This window comes from Pongo abelii, chromosome 3 (genome assembly GCF_028885655.2).
Source record: "Pongo abelii isolate AG06213 chromosome 3, NHGRI_mPonAbe1-v2.0_pri, whole genome shotgun sequence".
In the NCBI taxonomy this organism is placed as follows: domain Eukaryota; kingdom Metazoa; phylum Chordata; class Mammalia; order Primates; family Hominidae; genus Pongo; species Pongo abelii.
Window position 1 is genome coordinate 65,606,740 of NC_071988.2, and position 18,348 is coordinate 65,625,087.

At 34.0% G+C, this 18,348-nt stretch overlaps 2 protein-coding genes across 43 annotated transcripts in view; one reads left to right on the forward strand and one right to left on the reverse strand.

The window, feature by feature from the left end:
• The window catches only part of LNX1 (ligand of numb-protein X 1), a 141,292-nt gene extending 134,194 nt beyond the window's left edge, over positions 1-7,098 (forward strand). The window contains exons 10-11 of one of the 2 annotated variants that reach the window (XM_009240016.3): positions 4,814-4,972; positions 5,360-5,942. In XM_009240016.3, the coding sequence (XP_009238291.1) occupies positions 4,814-4,972; positions 5,360-5,495 (295 nt within the window). In that variant the 3' untranslated portion in view covers positions 5,496-5,942. 2 annotated transcript variants of the gene reach the window in all.
• Positions 6,705-18,348, reverse strand: part of FIP1L1 (factor interacting with PAPOLA and CPSF1) — a 76,729-nt gene continuing 65,085 nt past the window's right edge. For 18 of the 41 annotated variants that reach the window (XM_009240013.4, XM_009240007.4, XM_009240003.4 and 15 more), the window contains 3 exons: positions 13,236-13,449; positions 7,585-7,722; positions 6,759-7,078 (listed from right to left, as the gene is read on the reverse strand). In XM_009240013.4, the coding sequence (XP_009238288.1) occupies positions 6,931-7,078; positions 7,585-7,722; positions 13,236-13,449 (500 nt within the window). In that variant the 3' untranslated portion in view covers positions 6,759-6,930. 41 annotated transcript variants of the gene reach the window in all.

Genomic DNA, 18,348 nt, shown 5'->3' on the forward strand with positions numbered 1-18,348 from the left:
CGAGTTTGCAGCTGTCATTGCTGGTGAAGTAGTAAAACCATACTTTAAGCATACTTAAAGCAAAGCTGCTTTAAGTATGTAGTTCAACATTATTGGCCAAATTAGGGAAGTAGCCTATTTATAGATGGTGAATTAAACTTCACTGGATTTTTGTCAAGACAAGACATACCTTTTCTGAAAACAGTACAATAGAAGTGATTCCAGATAATATGTGATTTTTTTTTCTTAAAACAAACAGTTTATGCTGCTTTTACTCCTCTGTGGAGCTTGGGTTTGCAGCTGTCATTGTTGGTGAAGTAGTAAAACCACTTGTGGAGAGGTGTTGGCTAATAAAACAATGGAATCATAAATGCCTCTTACAAACAAAAAGCCAAAATAATTTTTTGAAAGAGTATTTAATTAAAAAGTCACCAGAAGTAGATGCCAATATACCATGCACAAAGTATATATTTTGTGGACTTCCTATAATAAAGTAGCATTTTAAGTTAGTAAGATTAAAAATGTATATACACATTGCCAAGGTATTTGTGAAAACTAAAATTTGCTTAGAAATATTGGGTGAATCTGTGGTAAAAAGGGTACTCTGTTTCATAACTAATGATATGAAAACCAACTTCAAAAAAAGCCAGCAACATATTTTTCATTTTAACTTGAATACACAGGCAAATCTTTTTAGTGTATGTACAATTTAAACATGTATCAGAATTTTTAAAAAGTTCTTTGGCAATAAACACAATTAGCTCTGAACCATACAAAACTAAGGAAGTTTACATTGTTGGTGAATTGGAAGTTTAAGTTTTAGGTAGGGGTATGTTATGCTGGTGCAGTTCATTGATTGTAAAACTTTCTAGAGTACTTGCTCCCCATATTAAAGAAGCTGCTGGAGCAGAATGTAACTTAATACAGTGCCTCCTTCAGAAAATTTTGCTGTGATGTCAGCCAAACTAAAGAATGTGTTTAGTGATATGGTAAAAATTGTGACTACATAAAGACTAATGCATTAGATACTAGTTTACTAGTTTATTCTCTTTATTATGTGATAATAAGGAAGCTAATCATAATGATCTATTCATGCTAACAAGTAAAGAGAAGTTCTGTCAAAAATGTTTGAACCATAGATCAAACCCTTATTTTTTCTGCAAGATAGGAAGCCAGTTTGGTCCCAACTTTTTAAAGATGTAAACTGGGTAGCCAAACTTGTTTATTTGCCAAATTATCTTCAATATTTTTACTGAGCTTAATATTTCCTGCAAGGAAAAAAATGCAAGATGTTTTTCAATGGCCAATAACATCAAAGGGCAAAATGCAAGACGCTTGGAAGAATAGCTTCCATAAATTGTTATGATGTAACTTGGTAACAATTATCAGTCAAGTAGGTGATAAATTTGATATTGCACAGCTGCAAAAAGTTATCATCAAACATCTTACAGATTTTATAGAATGTTCTGATTTTCAGAAAAAACCAACACAGAAGAAATTCATGAATTCAGAATTCATGTCATTGAGAGATAATTTAAATTTGACTCTATAGTATAAATTGTTGTAATTGGCTATCATTGAGGAATAAAGACAAATTCTGAAGTTAAATTATCCCTTGCCTGAGCTTACTAAAATTGCTTTAAAATCTTCTGTTCTCCTGAACATATCTATGTGAGATTGTCTTTTCTGCTAATAGTGTAGTAGAAAATGGTTTAGCTATCCCTTATCCTCTGCAAGTAGCAGTGTCAACTTATTGTAGTAAGCAACCTCACTTATATTAAACATTGCTATACCTGTTTGTTCAAAGTATGCATATAGACATTTAATATAGGGACTCGGCATTTCTCTCATAACTTTAAAAAAAAATTGAACACAGAATTATAACAGTGATTTTCCATATTAATCTCCCATAAACATCTTAAATGAACAATGCATAGTTTTTATAGTTCTTTTTCATGTTGATTATATTAAAACATTTTATATTTGTTAGGTACAATAAAAATTGGAGCTAAAGATTTCATTTTTCTAGAAATTCATTTTTTATTTAATGATAAAGTATTAGTGTACAATAAACCAGGTAAAAAAAAATGAAAGGTGGTCCCTTCACCACAGACTGAGAGGCACCTGATCCAGAAGAGGGAATAAATGCTAGTTTAATCAAAGTAGGAGGCTCTACGTTACTCACTGGAATCTATTAAGTGAATGGTCATAGTTCATATAAATTGGGGCCAAGAGGTTAAACCTTTCTGAATACAGGGCTAGCAAAATAATAAAGCAACATTTAGTGAAAGGACTGTTTCTATAGATTCAATTTCCAATTTTCTGCTCTCACAGAGCTCAAAACATCCTACATCCACTGTCTTTCCAACCTCTGCTATTCTAACACCACTTAGCAATGAAAAACTTAAAATAATTTAAATCAGGAAGAAATAAGATCTCACAACTGGCTTTGGGTGATGCACTTGGTTTATTTTCTAAACAGTGTTTTTCTTAGGAAAGAGGCTCTGCCTTAGTGTTCTTTGTAGTCTGCAGACTTAGTTCAAAGTCAGTGTTCTCAAATATGTATTGACTAAATTAGTAATATAAGGGGATATATAAAAATTTAGAAAAAAGCTTAGCTTCTTGAGCAGCTCAAGACTTCACCATAGTTACTAACTCGTTTCAGTGGAAATCAAATGAGCCACCATACTCATTAACTCATTTCATTAAATTTGTTCTTGAGGTAACCATAATTTTCTCATTGGGAAAAACTACCAAACTCCTTGCTATTCCTTATACTATGCCAAATCTTCAATAGGCCTAAATTTAGAGAATGAGTGCAGAATAGGAAAAAAGCCGACATTTACAATCAAAGTTTAAAGCCACCTAGTATCTGAGGTCACTGATAAAAAACAGCTGCCACATTTCCCAGTGGGGAGTGAAATAACCCAACTTAAGAAAAAAATGCCCACAAAGTCAGACCCAACTAACCAAGGTCTGACTTTGAAACAGGTTAACATATGGAGTTCTCGCTGTGGCAATAAAGTTAAATACTCAACACCACTAAAAGAAGGCTTTTACTTTTTAAAGAAATAAAACTAGTTAACACTGATATCAACTTGAATGGATGCTTCAGGAGGGCAGGGGATTTTGTGTTTTGTTTAAACATCTGCAGAAAGATGATCAAAGCAGTTATGTTCTCTCCAGTATCAAGAGGTTAGAAAATGGACACACTATGACTTACTGGGTTCAAAGCTTTGAACTAGAACACGTAATGTTTTTGACGGTTGTTTACAGCTTCTCCATATGAAATAAAATATTCAGTAAAAGTATACTCATTTATATATTTTAAAGAATCAAACTGGACAATTAAAACTGATATTTGATCATGACCTTGGATAACAATCATCTAATTCTTACGTTTCTCCAAAAAACTGGGCACATATCCTCCCAGGTGGGAATGTAATGCTTTGGTATTTACAGAATAGCCAGTTACCTGCTTTGTACATGAGGAGTCAATGAACCGTTATGTAAAATGTGTATCTGACACACCACAGCTCCCAAAGAATGAATTTACCACCGACATCAAGGTTTACTGTGAAATGCAGCAGATAAATATTTTACAAAATAGGAAATTTAATGAAATTCATAGTTTTAAGCAATCATTTCAGTAAAAGAAATTGTTATAGATGATGTATATGTATGACAATAGATTCAGAACCGGTTAGAGTTGAATTTCAGCATTACATTTTAAAGGTATTTGCCAAACCCTAAAGCTCATTTTATTTCAAGTGAAAACATCATCATGAAAAAAGTCACGTCACATTGACTAACAAGGTTGGTAACAAATGTAGTGATCAACTTTATCACTTGACATTTCACAAGACTTTTTATTGGTTTCTAAAAAGCAGTTAATATTTTAAGGTACGGTATATAAACAAAATAGCCATATCTTGATTTTTGGCAACATGAAAATGCCAATTTCCTTTCAAACCAATTCCCGGACTACAGCTACAAATGTGGTGAACAACGTCATCTTGGAGTAAAATTCAGCTCCTGACACACACTTCTATGGCAATTATAACATAGTTAACACTTGGCCTGTACCTATATGAACACTGACCCATTGGGGGCCACTGAATAAAAATTTCTTCAATCTTATTTGCTATTTTAGTTGAGGATTCTAATTTACAGAACTGGGCCTTTCCTTCTCCCATTCCTTTTATAACTTCCTATCCAGTTTCCTGCAGTTTGTTTTTCCTCCTATTTGAATTGTTCTTATAATCTTTAAACGTATCTGTTTCCATTCACTTTATGTGTGCATGCTTCTCTATGACTTATCAAACGCAGAACCGCGTGTAAAGTGGTATTTTTCCAAGGTCAAAAAAAGTATACGAATTCATTTATTAGGATTAGGTTTAAATTGCTTTCATTGAGATTATTCAAAGGATTTTTGCCTTCATTAAAATTATATCAAGTAAATAAAAATATGACATCCATAAGTATGTTTGTTCACCAATAAGGATTTTAGGTTTATCCAACTTTTTGCTAATACATATTCAAGCATTGTCTTAAGTTAAAAATATGATTATCGTTCCCAGTAGATGTGTAACAGAACACAATAGGCGTGTCAGTTTTTTAAGGATATTCAAAATTATGGAAAACAGGTTCAATTACAAAAAGCCAGCTAACAGCACAAAGGTCACCAAGGTACGATACAATTTTGAGTGGGACCTATGCAGTGCTACTTTGCCATTACAAATGCCAACAAAAGGAATGGGGGATGAGTCACAGTAAGTATTCCCTTAACTGTGAAACTTAAATGTGCATGTACACTGATTACATTCTATTTCAGGTGCTTGTATAACTGTAAAGATATTATATTACGAAGGAACACAGCTGGAAGTCTGGGCTTCTGCATTGTAGGAGGTTATGAAGAATACAATGGAAACAAACCTTTTTTCATCAAATCCATTGTTGAAGGAACACCAGCATACAATGATGGAAGAATTAGGTAATAATAATGACTAACCAAAAACACTTACATTAAATATTGTTTCATAAATGCCAAAGCTTGGCCCCATTTGAGATAAGGCATGTATTTATTATACTTTGTGGGGATTAAAAGTATTTACGTAGCATTCAACTTCTGAGAAATCCAAAATAATTACACGTATTCTTGGTCCCATACTACAACTCCCCATACTTTTAGCATTCCTTCTAACACAAGCTGAATGGATAGAGTTAGGAGAATGTAAATAAGAGGCAAGAAATATCTCAATTAGAAGTTAATATAATTAAAATGGTCAGATGTGGCAAAAACTAGGACCACTAAAATAAACTTGCATTAACTTCAGCAATGAATTAAAGTACTAATCATATCTTGTTTTGTTTTTTTTAGATGTGGTGATATTCTTCTTGCTGTCAATGGTAGAAGTACATCAGGAATGATACATGCTTGCTTGGCAAGACTGCTGAAAGAACTTAAAGGAAGAATTACTCTAACTATTGTTTCTTGGCCTGGCACTTTTTTATAGAATCAATGATGGGTCAGAGAAAAACAGAAAAATTACAAATAGGCTAAGTTGAAACACTATATTTATCTTGTCAGTTTTTATATTTAAAGAATACATTGTAAAAATGTCAGGAAAAGTATGATCTAATGAAAGCCAGTTACACCTCAGAAAATACGATTCCAAAAAAATTAAAACTACTAGTTTTTTTTCAGTGTGGAGGATTTCTCATTACTCTACAACATTGTTTATATTTTTTCTATTCAATAAAAAGCCCTAAAACAGCTAAAATGATTTGTATACCCCACTGAATTCAAGTTGATTTAAATTTAAAATTTGGTATATGCTGAAGCCTGCCAAGGGTATATTATGGCCATTTTTAATTTACAGCTAAAAGATTTTTTTAAAATGCACTGCTAAGAAACGTTGCTTTCATCAAACAAACAAGAAATAAATATTTTTCAGAAGTTATAGTTGTCTTTTAGTATGTGATACTAATTAAGATTACTTGTATTATCACCATTTAAAAGATCCTAGTAATTTATTCTTTCAAATACCATATTATTTGTTACCATCACCGATGAATACCTCCTAGGCTTATCCCTAAAAATGCTCAGAGAATTATAAACTTGTTTTGTTTTAGTAAGAAATGGCTAAAGCTCTTTTTTCCCCACAATCGTTAGTAACTGTATAAAAACTTGTGCTGCTCCACCAGTGGGCCTTGGAAAATGCATCAAGAAGGCCAAACCAGCTTGACCCTGGCTCACAGACATGGTCATGATGCGATTTAAATTTGTGCCACAATGAAGAGTGGTTTGTACACGTGCCTCCTAGAAACTACACTAAGGGTAATTCATTTCATAGAGGCCACCCAAATGACTTATAGGTTTTATTAATTTGGATATGAAAGTGTACCCCATTTGGTTTCACCAGGAACCCAAATTTAGAATATTGAAAAGCTATCAAAAAGTTGTGATATCAAAAATGTATGAATCTCTTAATATATTAAGCAAGAGTGTCACAGCAGTAATGATAAAGATTAGTTTTAATCTCAAGCCTTAGAGGGGCCCTTTGTTGCCTTTCGTGGTGCAGCCTCTTATGAGACTGGTGTTTGATTAACAAAAAAACTGTGGCCCAAGTGGAACCTTGACCTTTTCTCAGATAATTTGTGTATGTACACAGCTAACACAGCTCTTTAGATTCCCTGTTAAGTGACTCATTCACATTCCTTTCTTGGATATAAAGTCATTGCTGTCTTTTTATTTTTGAAATATTACAAGACAAAGATTTTTAACTTAACATGAAAAATTCACTCTTTTATTTTGGAAAAAAAGTTAACTTTTCATACTAACAAACAGAACAAGATTTAAGGTAAATTTCTTAAACATTATCCAGAAAAATAACAAGATTTATAGTATCTACTTCTGGTACTAATATACACAAAAGGCCAAAACCATGCCTATTCTGCAGGTGTAGCTTCGGTGCTCTCCTGTTCAGGGGCAGGCTCACTGCCCGCTTCTTTTCCTTCTTTGCTTCTTTTAGATTTTTTGTGTTTGTGTCTCCTGTGACTATCTCCTTCTTCACTTTCATGGCGACGTCTACTATTACTGGAAAAAAAAAAAAAAAAAGGTGTGTTCTGTTCAAATACACAATCAGTGACAAAAATCCAATCACTCTAAGGAAATTCTCAATATAACACTGGGTTTAAAATAATCTAATGCATTTTCTCATAAATATAATGTGGGGAATAATCAGTTTTATGTGACTTTTATGCAGAGATCGTATTTATTTTATAGGGCCATCTTCACTGATATTATCTCAGATTCCCAGTGCCCATACAGCTTCTGAAATGCATATTATAATATACAGTAACAAATTAGAAACAGGCATTAACTCAAAACCGGAAATACTGTATAGGGTTGATTTTTGGCAAACAACAGGTATTTTGTTTAATGCTTTTTTAAAAGAATTTGAGACAAGGCCCTGAATTTTTCTTTAATGAAACCAAGCAAGACTGGTTCATAGGCCAAAATTTCCCCTCTTCCAATGCGATAATGCAGTAAGTCAAAATCTCTCACATACTATTGGTTCACTATTTTATTAAAGAGCAAACCTTCGAGAAGACTTATGTCTGGTTTCCTCTTTCTCCCTGTGTCGTCTTTCTCTATGTCGTTCTTCTTTCTCTCGACTTGCTCTGTGACGCTCATAACCTCTTTCTGCATATTCCCTGTATCTGTATCGTTCTTCATCGCTGAAATTGAAATAGAAATGTTTTCTTGACAACTGGACCATTAATTCTGAATGGATTCAAACTGTAAGAGAGATGTGATCTGCAGTCCAAATCCAAAATCCTCACATTAGCATCTTTTATAACATTAGTGAGGAATAAATATTCGTTGAATTGAGAGGAAAATAATGCTTGTTCTCAAAATAGCACTAGAGCTAAGAATATAAATATATAATAATTACACATGTTAAATGACCAATTTTGTTCTGTGCTTTCATAGCTGTTAAAAAGATTTAATATAACAATGCTTCGGTTTTTTCATTTCTTGAAAAAGTGAGATCTGCAACTGATTTAAATTGTTATCAGCTTTTAAAATTTTTGCTCCTTTTAGAATTAAAATAATATTTGTATATCTCAGATTTCTAATCAATATTCTTGGAAAGTCCTGGACATACATTTAACATTATAAAAATAGACGACTCACAATTACTACAAAACAGAAAGCAAATAAGTTTTTAAACTTTAGTCTTATTATTAAATATTCATCAAATAGAGAAGTATAAAAATAAAGAACAGAGACATCAAAGCAACTTCTACAGTATCCATACAAAACGCAGATTGGATATACCTGCATTCTGACATCCTAATTACGTGTGTGTGTGTGTGTGTGTGTGTGTGTGTGTGTGTGTGTGTGTTTGGGAGGGGGAACTACATGGCTAATAATTTCAACTGCATAAACAGAAGCTGCATCTCCATTTTCTGATTTTGGATTGAATTACACAGACTGGTGAAACTGAGACTAATGGCTAGAGTTAGAGGGTGGTCTTTCTTTACCTCCCTAGACCGCTTTTCCTTTCATGTCCTTTAACTGACATTCTCTTTCCATCTTTCTCTTTATCCTTCAAGTCTCTTATTTCTTCGTTTTTCTTTTTTTTGTTTAGCATAGAAGTCAACACTTTCTACAACTTAACATCAGTAAATTCACTTAGAATAATCTTTTAGAAGAGTATGGTGAAGAGCTTTGATTTCTAGAAATGTTTAATATGAATTATTAAAGTAGTAATTTGTATGAAACATCAAGATGGTAAGGAATCTCAGGGGTTAACATAGGTGACAACTATAAGCCATATTTTAAAAGACATGTCAGCCTGTGTTCTAGCAAAAGTAATGATTCATTAATGCTATGCTTAATGCCCAATTGTACTGCTGACCGTTATTATCTGTGATACATTAAAATTGTAGAATCTTATTTAAAAAACAGAAAATGTATTAATATACACATTTGCACATATTTGTATATGTATTTCCACTATTTTTTTCTACTCATAAATATGTACTTTTGTATTTGGAGTGTGGAGGCATGCCACCTGAAAAATAACATGCCATGCCAGTCAGTAGAGAGGAGCAGAAAGAGTACAAGTGGAGTACACACAGGATCACATCCTGATTTTGCCACTTACTAAATGAGTGACCCAGGCTGTTACTTAACCTCTCTAAACTTCGGTTTTCTCATCTGTAAAATTGCCAACAGTCTTTTTCAAGACTTCTTACAGAACTGACAACGTTTATAAAGTGCTTGGTATGAGAGTAGGCACTCAATAAATGACAGTCTTTGGTGAATTTAATGCTTAATTTTTTCAGAAGCAGAACTTTTTTAGTATCATGTCTTCAAGTAGAATAAACTAGCACCATAGGAAATAAACATAGTTAACTTCTCTCAAAAAATGAGGCTTTTCAATGACTCCAACTAGATTTACATAAAAATAATTAAAGTCAATTATCTCATAATGTGTCATTTGCAACTCTTTTCCCTCTTACCCTACAACCAACTCTTGTTGAACTTGGAGCCTTTAGATTCTGAAAGCAGCCCTGTGATGGGAACCTTCCAACAGATGGTAGAAGATTGGGTCCTACATACAAAATATAAGACCCACCTCCTTCCATCCCCTTTTCTGATAAGTGACTGAACCACAAAGGTTTCTCTGGACCTGGAAATCATTAGAGTTCATTTCAAACATCCTAGAATGACCAGCCTTCTTTCTGGCCCATAATTAAGCTCCCTAAAAAACAGAAGTTGAAACTGGCCTGTAATTTTCAAAACAATGGCCCTGTAATTTGTAAAGCAACATATACTACCTGCCATACTGCTAAAATACCAGCCTTTAGAAACCTTTACTTACACTTCACTTGGATTTTCCAGAGTATAATTTTTTCCTGGGATAATTCAGAACAACTCAAAATTCCTCCACTTTTTGCCTCTGTGGCCTTAAACATTTTAGTCAAATTTAGGTAAACATTGATTCCTAATGCCCTACAGTTCCGCAACCTGAATATCAAATGTGGTTTAAACATTAACACTTTTAAGTTTCAATAAAAACTCAGTAATATCTGTGCATGTATTTGAAGCAGAAGAATTAGAGGATTTAGCCAAATCTTCTATAAACAATGTGCTATTTATGCAAAGAAAATTTATGAGTCCTGCTTGGCAAAGCAATTTATTTTGCTCTTATTTCCTATCAAGTTTTGCATTAAGTTCCTTACTTATAAACATATACATTCTAGAGACAGCAATGCTATCTCAAATATATTCATTCCACATTAGAAACAATTTGACTTTCTGGAAAGTAATGCCCTTGAACTTAGAAGAATCATGCACTTAATTGGCTAAAGTCAACAGCACATTTCCCACCAAGCAAACACAAATCATATACTCATGCGCACACACACACATATCATAGTGTTTACTTATTTGGTCAATAAAATTTTATTAAGTGCCTACAATGTATAAGTCATATTAGCAGGAGCCAAAGGAAGGAAAAAAGATGAGTAAATCCTGATCAGTTCCTTCTTGTGCATTTTTTTTGGTAAAGTTTTAAGCTACCGACCAGTCCTAGACAGCTTGACAATATGAGAGGTCTTCAAAAAGTTCAGGAAAATGCATACTATGAAAAAATTATGCAAGGATATCAACATTTTTTTGCACCAAAATAAACTCAGTAATTTGTTATAATATCTCTGAACGGGATCTAGTTTGAGGCACTAGTGTAACTGTTTAGGGGTACCATAAGCTGCATCCATGTAAGTCAACAAACTTAATAAATGTACATGTTCTTGACCGATCCACTGTTCAGGTCATCTCTTTCCTCTCCTTGGGTCTCCCTATTCCCTGAGAAACAATAATGTTGAAATGAGGCCAATTAATAACCCTACAATGGCCTCTATGCATTCAAGTGAAAGGAAGAATTGCACATCTCTCATTTTAAATCAAAAACTAAAAATGATTAAGCTAAAAATGAGGAAGCTTGGAGAGGAAGGCATGTCAAAAGTAATGACAGGCTAAAGTCTAGCCCTCATGTGCCAAACAGACAAGTTGTCAAGCCAAAGAAAAAGCTGTTGAAGAAAATTAAAAGTGCTACTCCAGTGAACACATGAATGGTTAAGAAAATGAAAACAGCATTATTGCTGAGAGGGAGAAAGTTTTAGTGTCTGGATAGAAGAACAAACCAGCCACACAACATTCCCTTAAACCAAAGCCTAATCCAGAGCAAAGCCCAATTCTTTTCAATTCTATGAAGACAGCGATAAGTGAGGGAGCTGCAGAAGAAATGGAAGCTAGCAGAGGTTAGTTGGTTTGTAAGGATTAAGGAAAGACGCTATCTATATAACATGAAAGTACAAGGTGAAGCAGTAAGTGCTGATGTAGAAGCTACACCAAGTTATCCAGAAAATCTAGCTAAAATCACTGATGAAGGCAGCTCCACTAAGCAACACATTTTTAATGTAGATCAAAAGCCTTGTACTGGAAGAAGATGCCATCAAGACTTTCATAGCTAGAGAGGAGAAGGCAATGCCTGGCTTCAAAGTTTCAAAGAACAGGCTCACTCTCTTGTTTCCTAATGCATTGTTCCTTAATGTAGCTGGTGTTTTTAAGTTGAAGTTGGTGCCCATTTACCACCCTGAAAATCCTAGAGTCTTTAGAATTATGGTAAATCGACTTAGAATTATGGTAAATCGACTCTGCCTGTGCTCTATCAATGGAACACCAAAGCCTGAATGGCAGCACATCTGTTTACAGGATGGTTTACTGAATATTTTAAGCATTCTGAACAAACTCTGTTTTTTCCTAACAATAGTAATACTCACTGGGGATGGAGGAAAGCTCCTCCTTCTCGTTAAAGGATGCAGTTCCATTACATTATTTTCAAAATTTGCAGTATATGTATACAGTCAAGTGTCAGTTAATGACAGGGATATGTTCTGAGAAATGCATTATTAGGTGATTTCATTGTTGTGCAAATGCCACAGAGGGTATTTACACAAACTTTGATGGTACAGCCTATTTATACACTAGCTTATATATTATAGCCTATTGCTCCTGGGCTTCAAATCTGTACGGCATATTACTGCACTGAATTCTGTATAAAATTTTAACACAATGGTATTTGTGTATCTAAACAAAAGATACAGTAAAAACAGTATTGTAATCTTATGAGACCACTGTTGTACATGTGGTTTGCACTGACAGAATATAAAAATAATAACTAAAATCAGGATAAAAATTTTTTAAAATACATATAAGAAAAATTTCCTTAAACATTAAAACTTAACACATAAGTGTGTTGCAGGAAAGACTAATAGGAAAACCCATTTAAAAAGTTTTAAGATTATGAAACTTTTACATAAGAACAAAATTCTTTGAGGGAAGTGGTACAGAAATAAAAATTTCAATACAAAAAGAAATGTAAAATTTCCAATTCTTAAAGAGAGCCTATTTGTGCATTTTCTTTAAAAAATGGATAATTTTGGAAAATCACTATAATGTTTTTAATCCACTGGATATATTTTAAGAGAGTGCGCCTGGGCAACACAGCAAGACCCTGACTCTACAAAAAATTTTAAAAATGAGCCAAGCATGGTGATGCATGACTGTAGTCTTAGCTACTTGAGAAGCTAGGCCAGGAGGATCACTTGAGCCCAGGACTTCCTACGTTAGGGAGCAATGCATTGGGAAACAAGAGAGTCAGCCTGTCCTTTCAAACTCTGAAGCCAGGCATTGAGTTCTCTTCTCTAGCTCTGAAAGTCTTAGATGGCATCTTCTTCCAATGTAAGACTGCAGTGAGCTATGATCATGCCACTGAACTCCAGCCAGCCTGGGTGACAAAGCAAGACCCTGTCTCTAAAAATAGAATAATAATAAAAGTGGTGATAATTTTATTTTTAAATATTAATATTTATAATACACTGGAAATACCTATATGGTCAACTAATTTAAGCTTAAGATGAAAAATTTAGATGGCAAGATAAAAATAAATGAAGGGGTAGAAAATTCTTTTAAGAGATAAGTAAACAAACAAATTTAAGGACTACTGTTCAAGGTAATGGGAAGCCTCTAATCCTTTATCATTTTAAGATGGCTTTCCTAAGTACTCCCTGAGCATCTCTTTTCCAAGCGAACTGAAATTCACTTCCTCATAACAAAAATAAATTTGAAAGTGCTTATAAAATATATAGTATAAACTCCTGCACACCCAACAAACCTGTTGAAAACACTTGGTGTAGGACTGTGATCACGCTCCCTCTCTCTCTCTCTGGTGCGTTCTCTTTCTCTGTCCCGATCACGGTCTCGCTCTCTGTCTCTGTCTCTCTCTCTATCTCGGTCTTTCTCTCTTCTGGCATAATAGTCCCACTGCTTGCTGGTGTCCACAAGACTAGGCCATGAAGGAGCAGAACCAGGAAGATGGGGGAAGGCAACTAAAGAAAAAACACAATTAAAAACAAACATTATGGTACTTCAAAAAAACAAAATGCCCACCAAAAATGTGTCATTAGATTATAATAGAAATACAAATTCATTTTATAAATAGAAAAGAGAAATATCACATGGTGAATGAATACCCACAGTGTCAGGGGAAGATCCAGAAACAAATCTTAAAAACCTAACATATAAAGACCCTTCATTATACAAGGTGAACAGGAATCAGAATTAGGTTGACCACAAACTTCCCAATATAAAAAATGGAAACCAGAATACACTGGGACATCTTCAAAGTGTTGAGAGGGGGCCAGGCGCGATGGCTTACGCCTGTAATCCCAACACTTTGGGAATCCAAGGTGGGAAGATAACTTGAGGCCAGGAGTTTGAGACCAGCCTGGTCAACATGGTGAAACCTCATCTCCACTAAAAATATAAAAATTTGCCAGGCATGGTGGTGCATGCCTGTAATCCCAGCTATTTGGGAGGCTGAGGCAGGAGAATCACTTGAACCCTGGAGGCGGAGGTTACAGTGAGCAGAGATCGTGTCACTGCACTCCAGCCTGGGCAACAGAGTGAGACTCTATCTCAAAAAAAGAAAAAAAAAAGTGTTGAGAAAAAAATATCAACCTAGAAAAGTGTACTCAACAACATTTTATTTCAAGATTCAAACAGCCTTTGTAAACATCAACAAAAAAATAAGCAAAACTTACAACCAACAGACTTCACCAAAAGAATGTCTATCAGGCCAGGTGCAGTGGCTCACGCCTGTAATCCCAACACTTTGGGAGGCCGAGGTGGGTGGATCATGAGGTCAAGAGTTCAAGACCAGCCTGGCCAAGATGGTGAAACCCTGTCTCTACTAAAAATACAAAAATTAGCAGGGTGCGGTGGCAGGTGCCTGTAATCCCAGCTACTCGGGAGGCTGAGGCAGGAGAATGGCATGAACCTGGGAGGCGGAGCTTGCAGTGAGCCGAGATTGCACCACTGCACTCCAGCCTGGGCAACAGAGTGAGGCTCTATCTCAAAAAAAAAAAAAAAAAAAAAAAAAGAAGGGAATGTCTATCAGATATACTTAGAGAAAAAGAAAAATTATCCTAGAGGATCTAACATGAAAAGAAGTAATGGTTGAACAAATAAATGGTAATCATATATGCAAATCCAAACAAACAACATATGCTATTCAATAGGAGAGTTTTTTTTAAAAAAGAAGAAAACTAAAATAGTGAACCACAATAGGATATAAGTTAGAAGAGAAAGATTATTCTAAAGTCTCTGTATTGATAGAGAAAGATGTTCAAATTATATGTAACTACACATTGTTAAGTATGAATAATAAATTTCAAGAGTAACCACTAAAAAAAAAAAAAAGAAAATGCATAGTTTCAAAACAATGAAGAAAATAGGATTTTTTGAAAATCAATGAGAAAGAAACAGTCAATTCAAGAAGACTTGACAAAGATGTAGGTGGACAGTTAAGTTCAAATAGCTCAATATTCTCAGTAATAAAAAGGGACTGACTCATCAGTTACAAAACAAAGATTGTTGATTTGTATTTTTTAAAAACCTAACTATAACCTGAATATAAACAACATAAAAACACACAGAAATTGAAAGAAAAAAGATGAGGAAAAAAAAACCCTCATCAAAAATGAGTAGCTTTAGGCTGGGCGCGGTGGTTCACGCCTGTAATCCCAGGACTTTGCGAGGTGGGCGGATTGCCTGAGGTCAGGAGTTCGAGAACAGTCTGGCCAACATGGTGAAACCCTGTCTCTACTAAAAATACAAAAAAAAAAAAATTAGCCAGGCATGGTGGCGCATGCCTGTAATCCCAGCTATTCGGAAGGCTGAGGCAGGGGAATTGCCTGAACCAGGAAGGTGGAGCTTGCAGTGAGCTGAGATGGCACTACTGCACTCCAGCATGACAATAGAGTGAGACTCCGTCTCAAAAAAAAAAAAAAAGAGTAGCTTTATTAATGACACAACAGACTCATACAAAAAGCATTACTTAGGAAAGAAAGGATGATCATATGAAGATGGATGATGTAATTTACCAAGGAAACAACAAATTTAAACTTCCAGGTAGCTAACATCACCTTACGTTTTAGAAAGTAAAAACTAATAGAAATACAGGTAGAAACAGGAAATTCACCATGATCATGGGAGATTAACATACTTCTCTCAATTACTGGTGGATTAAGCAGATGAAAAAATCAGTACAAATACAGAAGTGGTTTCTTTTTGTTTTAAGAGATGAGGTCTTGCTGTCACCCAGGCTACAGAACAGTGCTCACTGCAGCCTTGAACTCTCAGGCTCAAGTGATCTTCCCACCTCAGCCTCCCAAATAGCTAGGATTACAGGCGCAGGCCACCATGCAGATAAAGACTTGAGCTACATGTTCTTAGCATGGTTGATGTAATGGACATCATATAGGATACTGCCCATAACAAAGGATATTATTTTTCTCAAGCACATATGAAACATTTATGAAAATGTACATATACTTTCAAAGGATGAGTGTAACAGATTTGTTCTCTGACCACCATGCAATTTAAGTTAGAAGTCAAATTTATTATGAGAAAATAATCCCTAACCATTTCAAATTAAAAACACATTTCTGATAATTCATGGGTCAACAATATCATAAATTTAAATCATTAGGAACTAAACATAGACAAAGATAAGATCTATCGAAAGTTTAGGGATACAAGTTGTTCCAGAGGAAAATTTAGTCTTAAAATACTACATTAGAAAAGAATAAAAATTAATGAGCTAAGTCTCCAATATAAGAACACAGAAAAACAGAATCATCCAACAAAAAAGGGATAACAAAGAATGGAAATCAAGTACATAGAAAACTACCATATAATGGAAAAAAACTGAAAGTTGGTTTTTGAAGACAACAAATAAAACATGACAATTTTATGACAAGATTAAGAAAAAAGAGAACACATAAACAGCATCAGAAGCAAAAAGGGATCACAACTACAGACAACACAGATTAAACAATAAAGAGAATATGCTGCACTTTGTATCAACACACTTAAAAACTTAGCTGAAATGGATTAACTCCTAAAAAAAAACCAAAAAAACAAAAAAACAAAAACTTACCAAACAAACTCAAAACAAAAAAGAAATCTTGAAGAGTCTAATAACTATTAAAGACATGAAATCAGTAATTTAAAATCTTCCTACAAGGCCAGATGCCTTTTATAGGTGAGTGAAGGTACAGATCATTCCAATATTACACAAACTCCCAGCAAATAGAAAAAAAAAAAAAAGATTATTCCCTGACTTATCCCACCTGTCTGGTATAATCTTGGTGTCAAAATCAGGTAAGGAAAATATAAATAAAGGGAAATCCTAAGCCAATTTTATTATACATATAAACTTAGATGTCAAAATCCTAAATAATTAGAAACACATTATCAGTGTTTATCTAGAAAAAAAGATAATCAATCATGGGCAAGTTAGGTTTATTTCAGCAAATCAACAGTAGCTTAATATTAGAAGAATGTAGAAATGTAATTTGTCACATTAACAGATTAGAGAAGAAAAACAATTATGATAATCTCAGAAAGCATTTGATACAACCCAGTACCTATTCATAGTTTTATAAGCCCTTGGAACATTAGGAGAGGAACAGAATTTCCTTAATCTGATGGTTCTACCAAAACTTAACAGTAAAAATCTAGAAGCATTTCCTTTATAAAGAAAAAAGGAATCATACAAGAACTCCACTTTGAGTACTTCAACATTATAATGTTGTTATAATTTAATTTGCTGTTATATAATATTATAATGGAGGTTCTTGCCAGAACAAATAAACAAAACAAAAAAAGGGACAAACAAGGATCTGAAAAGACAGGAGCAAAACTGTCATTATCTGCAAGAGTATTTCCTAAATAGACTTTACAAATTATAGTGAGAGTTCAGAAAGGTAAATGGCTATAAAAATAACCAACCAAACAACTATTTCTGAATACAAGCAAATATAAACAGAACACACTGTTCAAATGTATATACCACTTATAACAGCAACAAAAACATTAGGTACCTAAGGACTAAATCTAACCAAAGACATTCAAGAACTGTATGGAGATAACTATAGCAGTTTATTGAAAACAACACCTCTGTAAATGGAGAGAAAGTCCTTGATCACTGATAAACTCAATGCTGTAAAGGTATGAATTCCACACAGACTGATCTGGAGCATCAATGCAATTACAATACGGTATAGTAAATAAAAGCAAGGACTCTGAAGCCAGGCAACATAGGTTCAAATCCTGACTCTGCCACTTACTGTGTGATATGTGGAAATTAATATTTTGATTTCCTCATCTATAAAATGGAGATAGCAACAATATACCTACTTTAAAACTCTGTCAGGATTACATAAATTAACATAAATTGCTTCAAAGAGCATTATGTAGTAAGTACTATACAAATGTTATTAATCAAAATCTCAACAGTTTTTCATGGAACTTGCTAAGTTCAGTCTAAAATACATATGTAAAAGCAACAATTGATTTTGATGCACTAGATATCAGATTTACTATAAAACTCATAATTAAAGATACTATGGAATTTATTAGCACAGGGACAGCTAACCAACTGAATATCTAGAAAGCCCAAAAGCAGATTCATACACATAGATATGTAATAGATGACAGAGACGATAATCGTAGCTCCCTCAGGAAGGACAGACTATTCAATAAATGATTTGGGAACTATTAGATCTTTATACCTAAAAAATTAATTTCAGATGGCCAAATGACTTAAATGTGAAGAGCAAAACTTGAAAACTTTTTCTGGGAGGAAAAAAGTATTAAAGAATATCTTTATGTACTTGAGGTAGAGGAAGGCATGTTCCAAATATGAACCCCACTAAAATGTG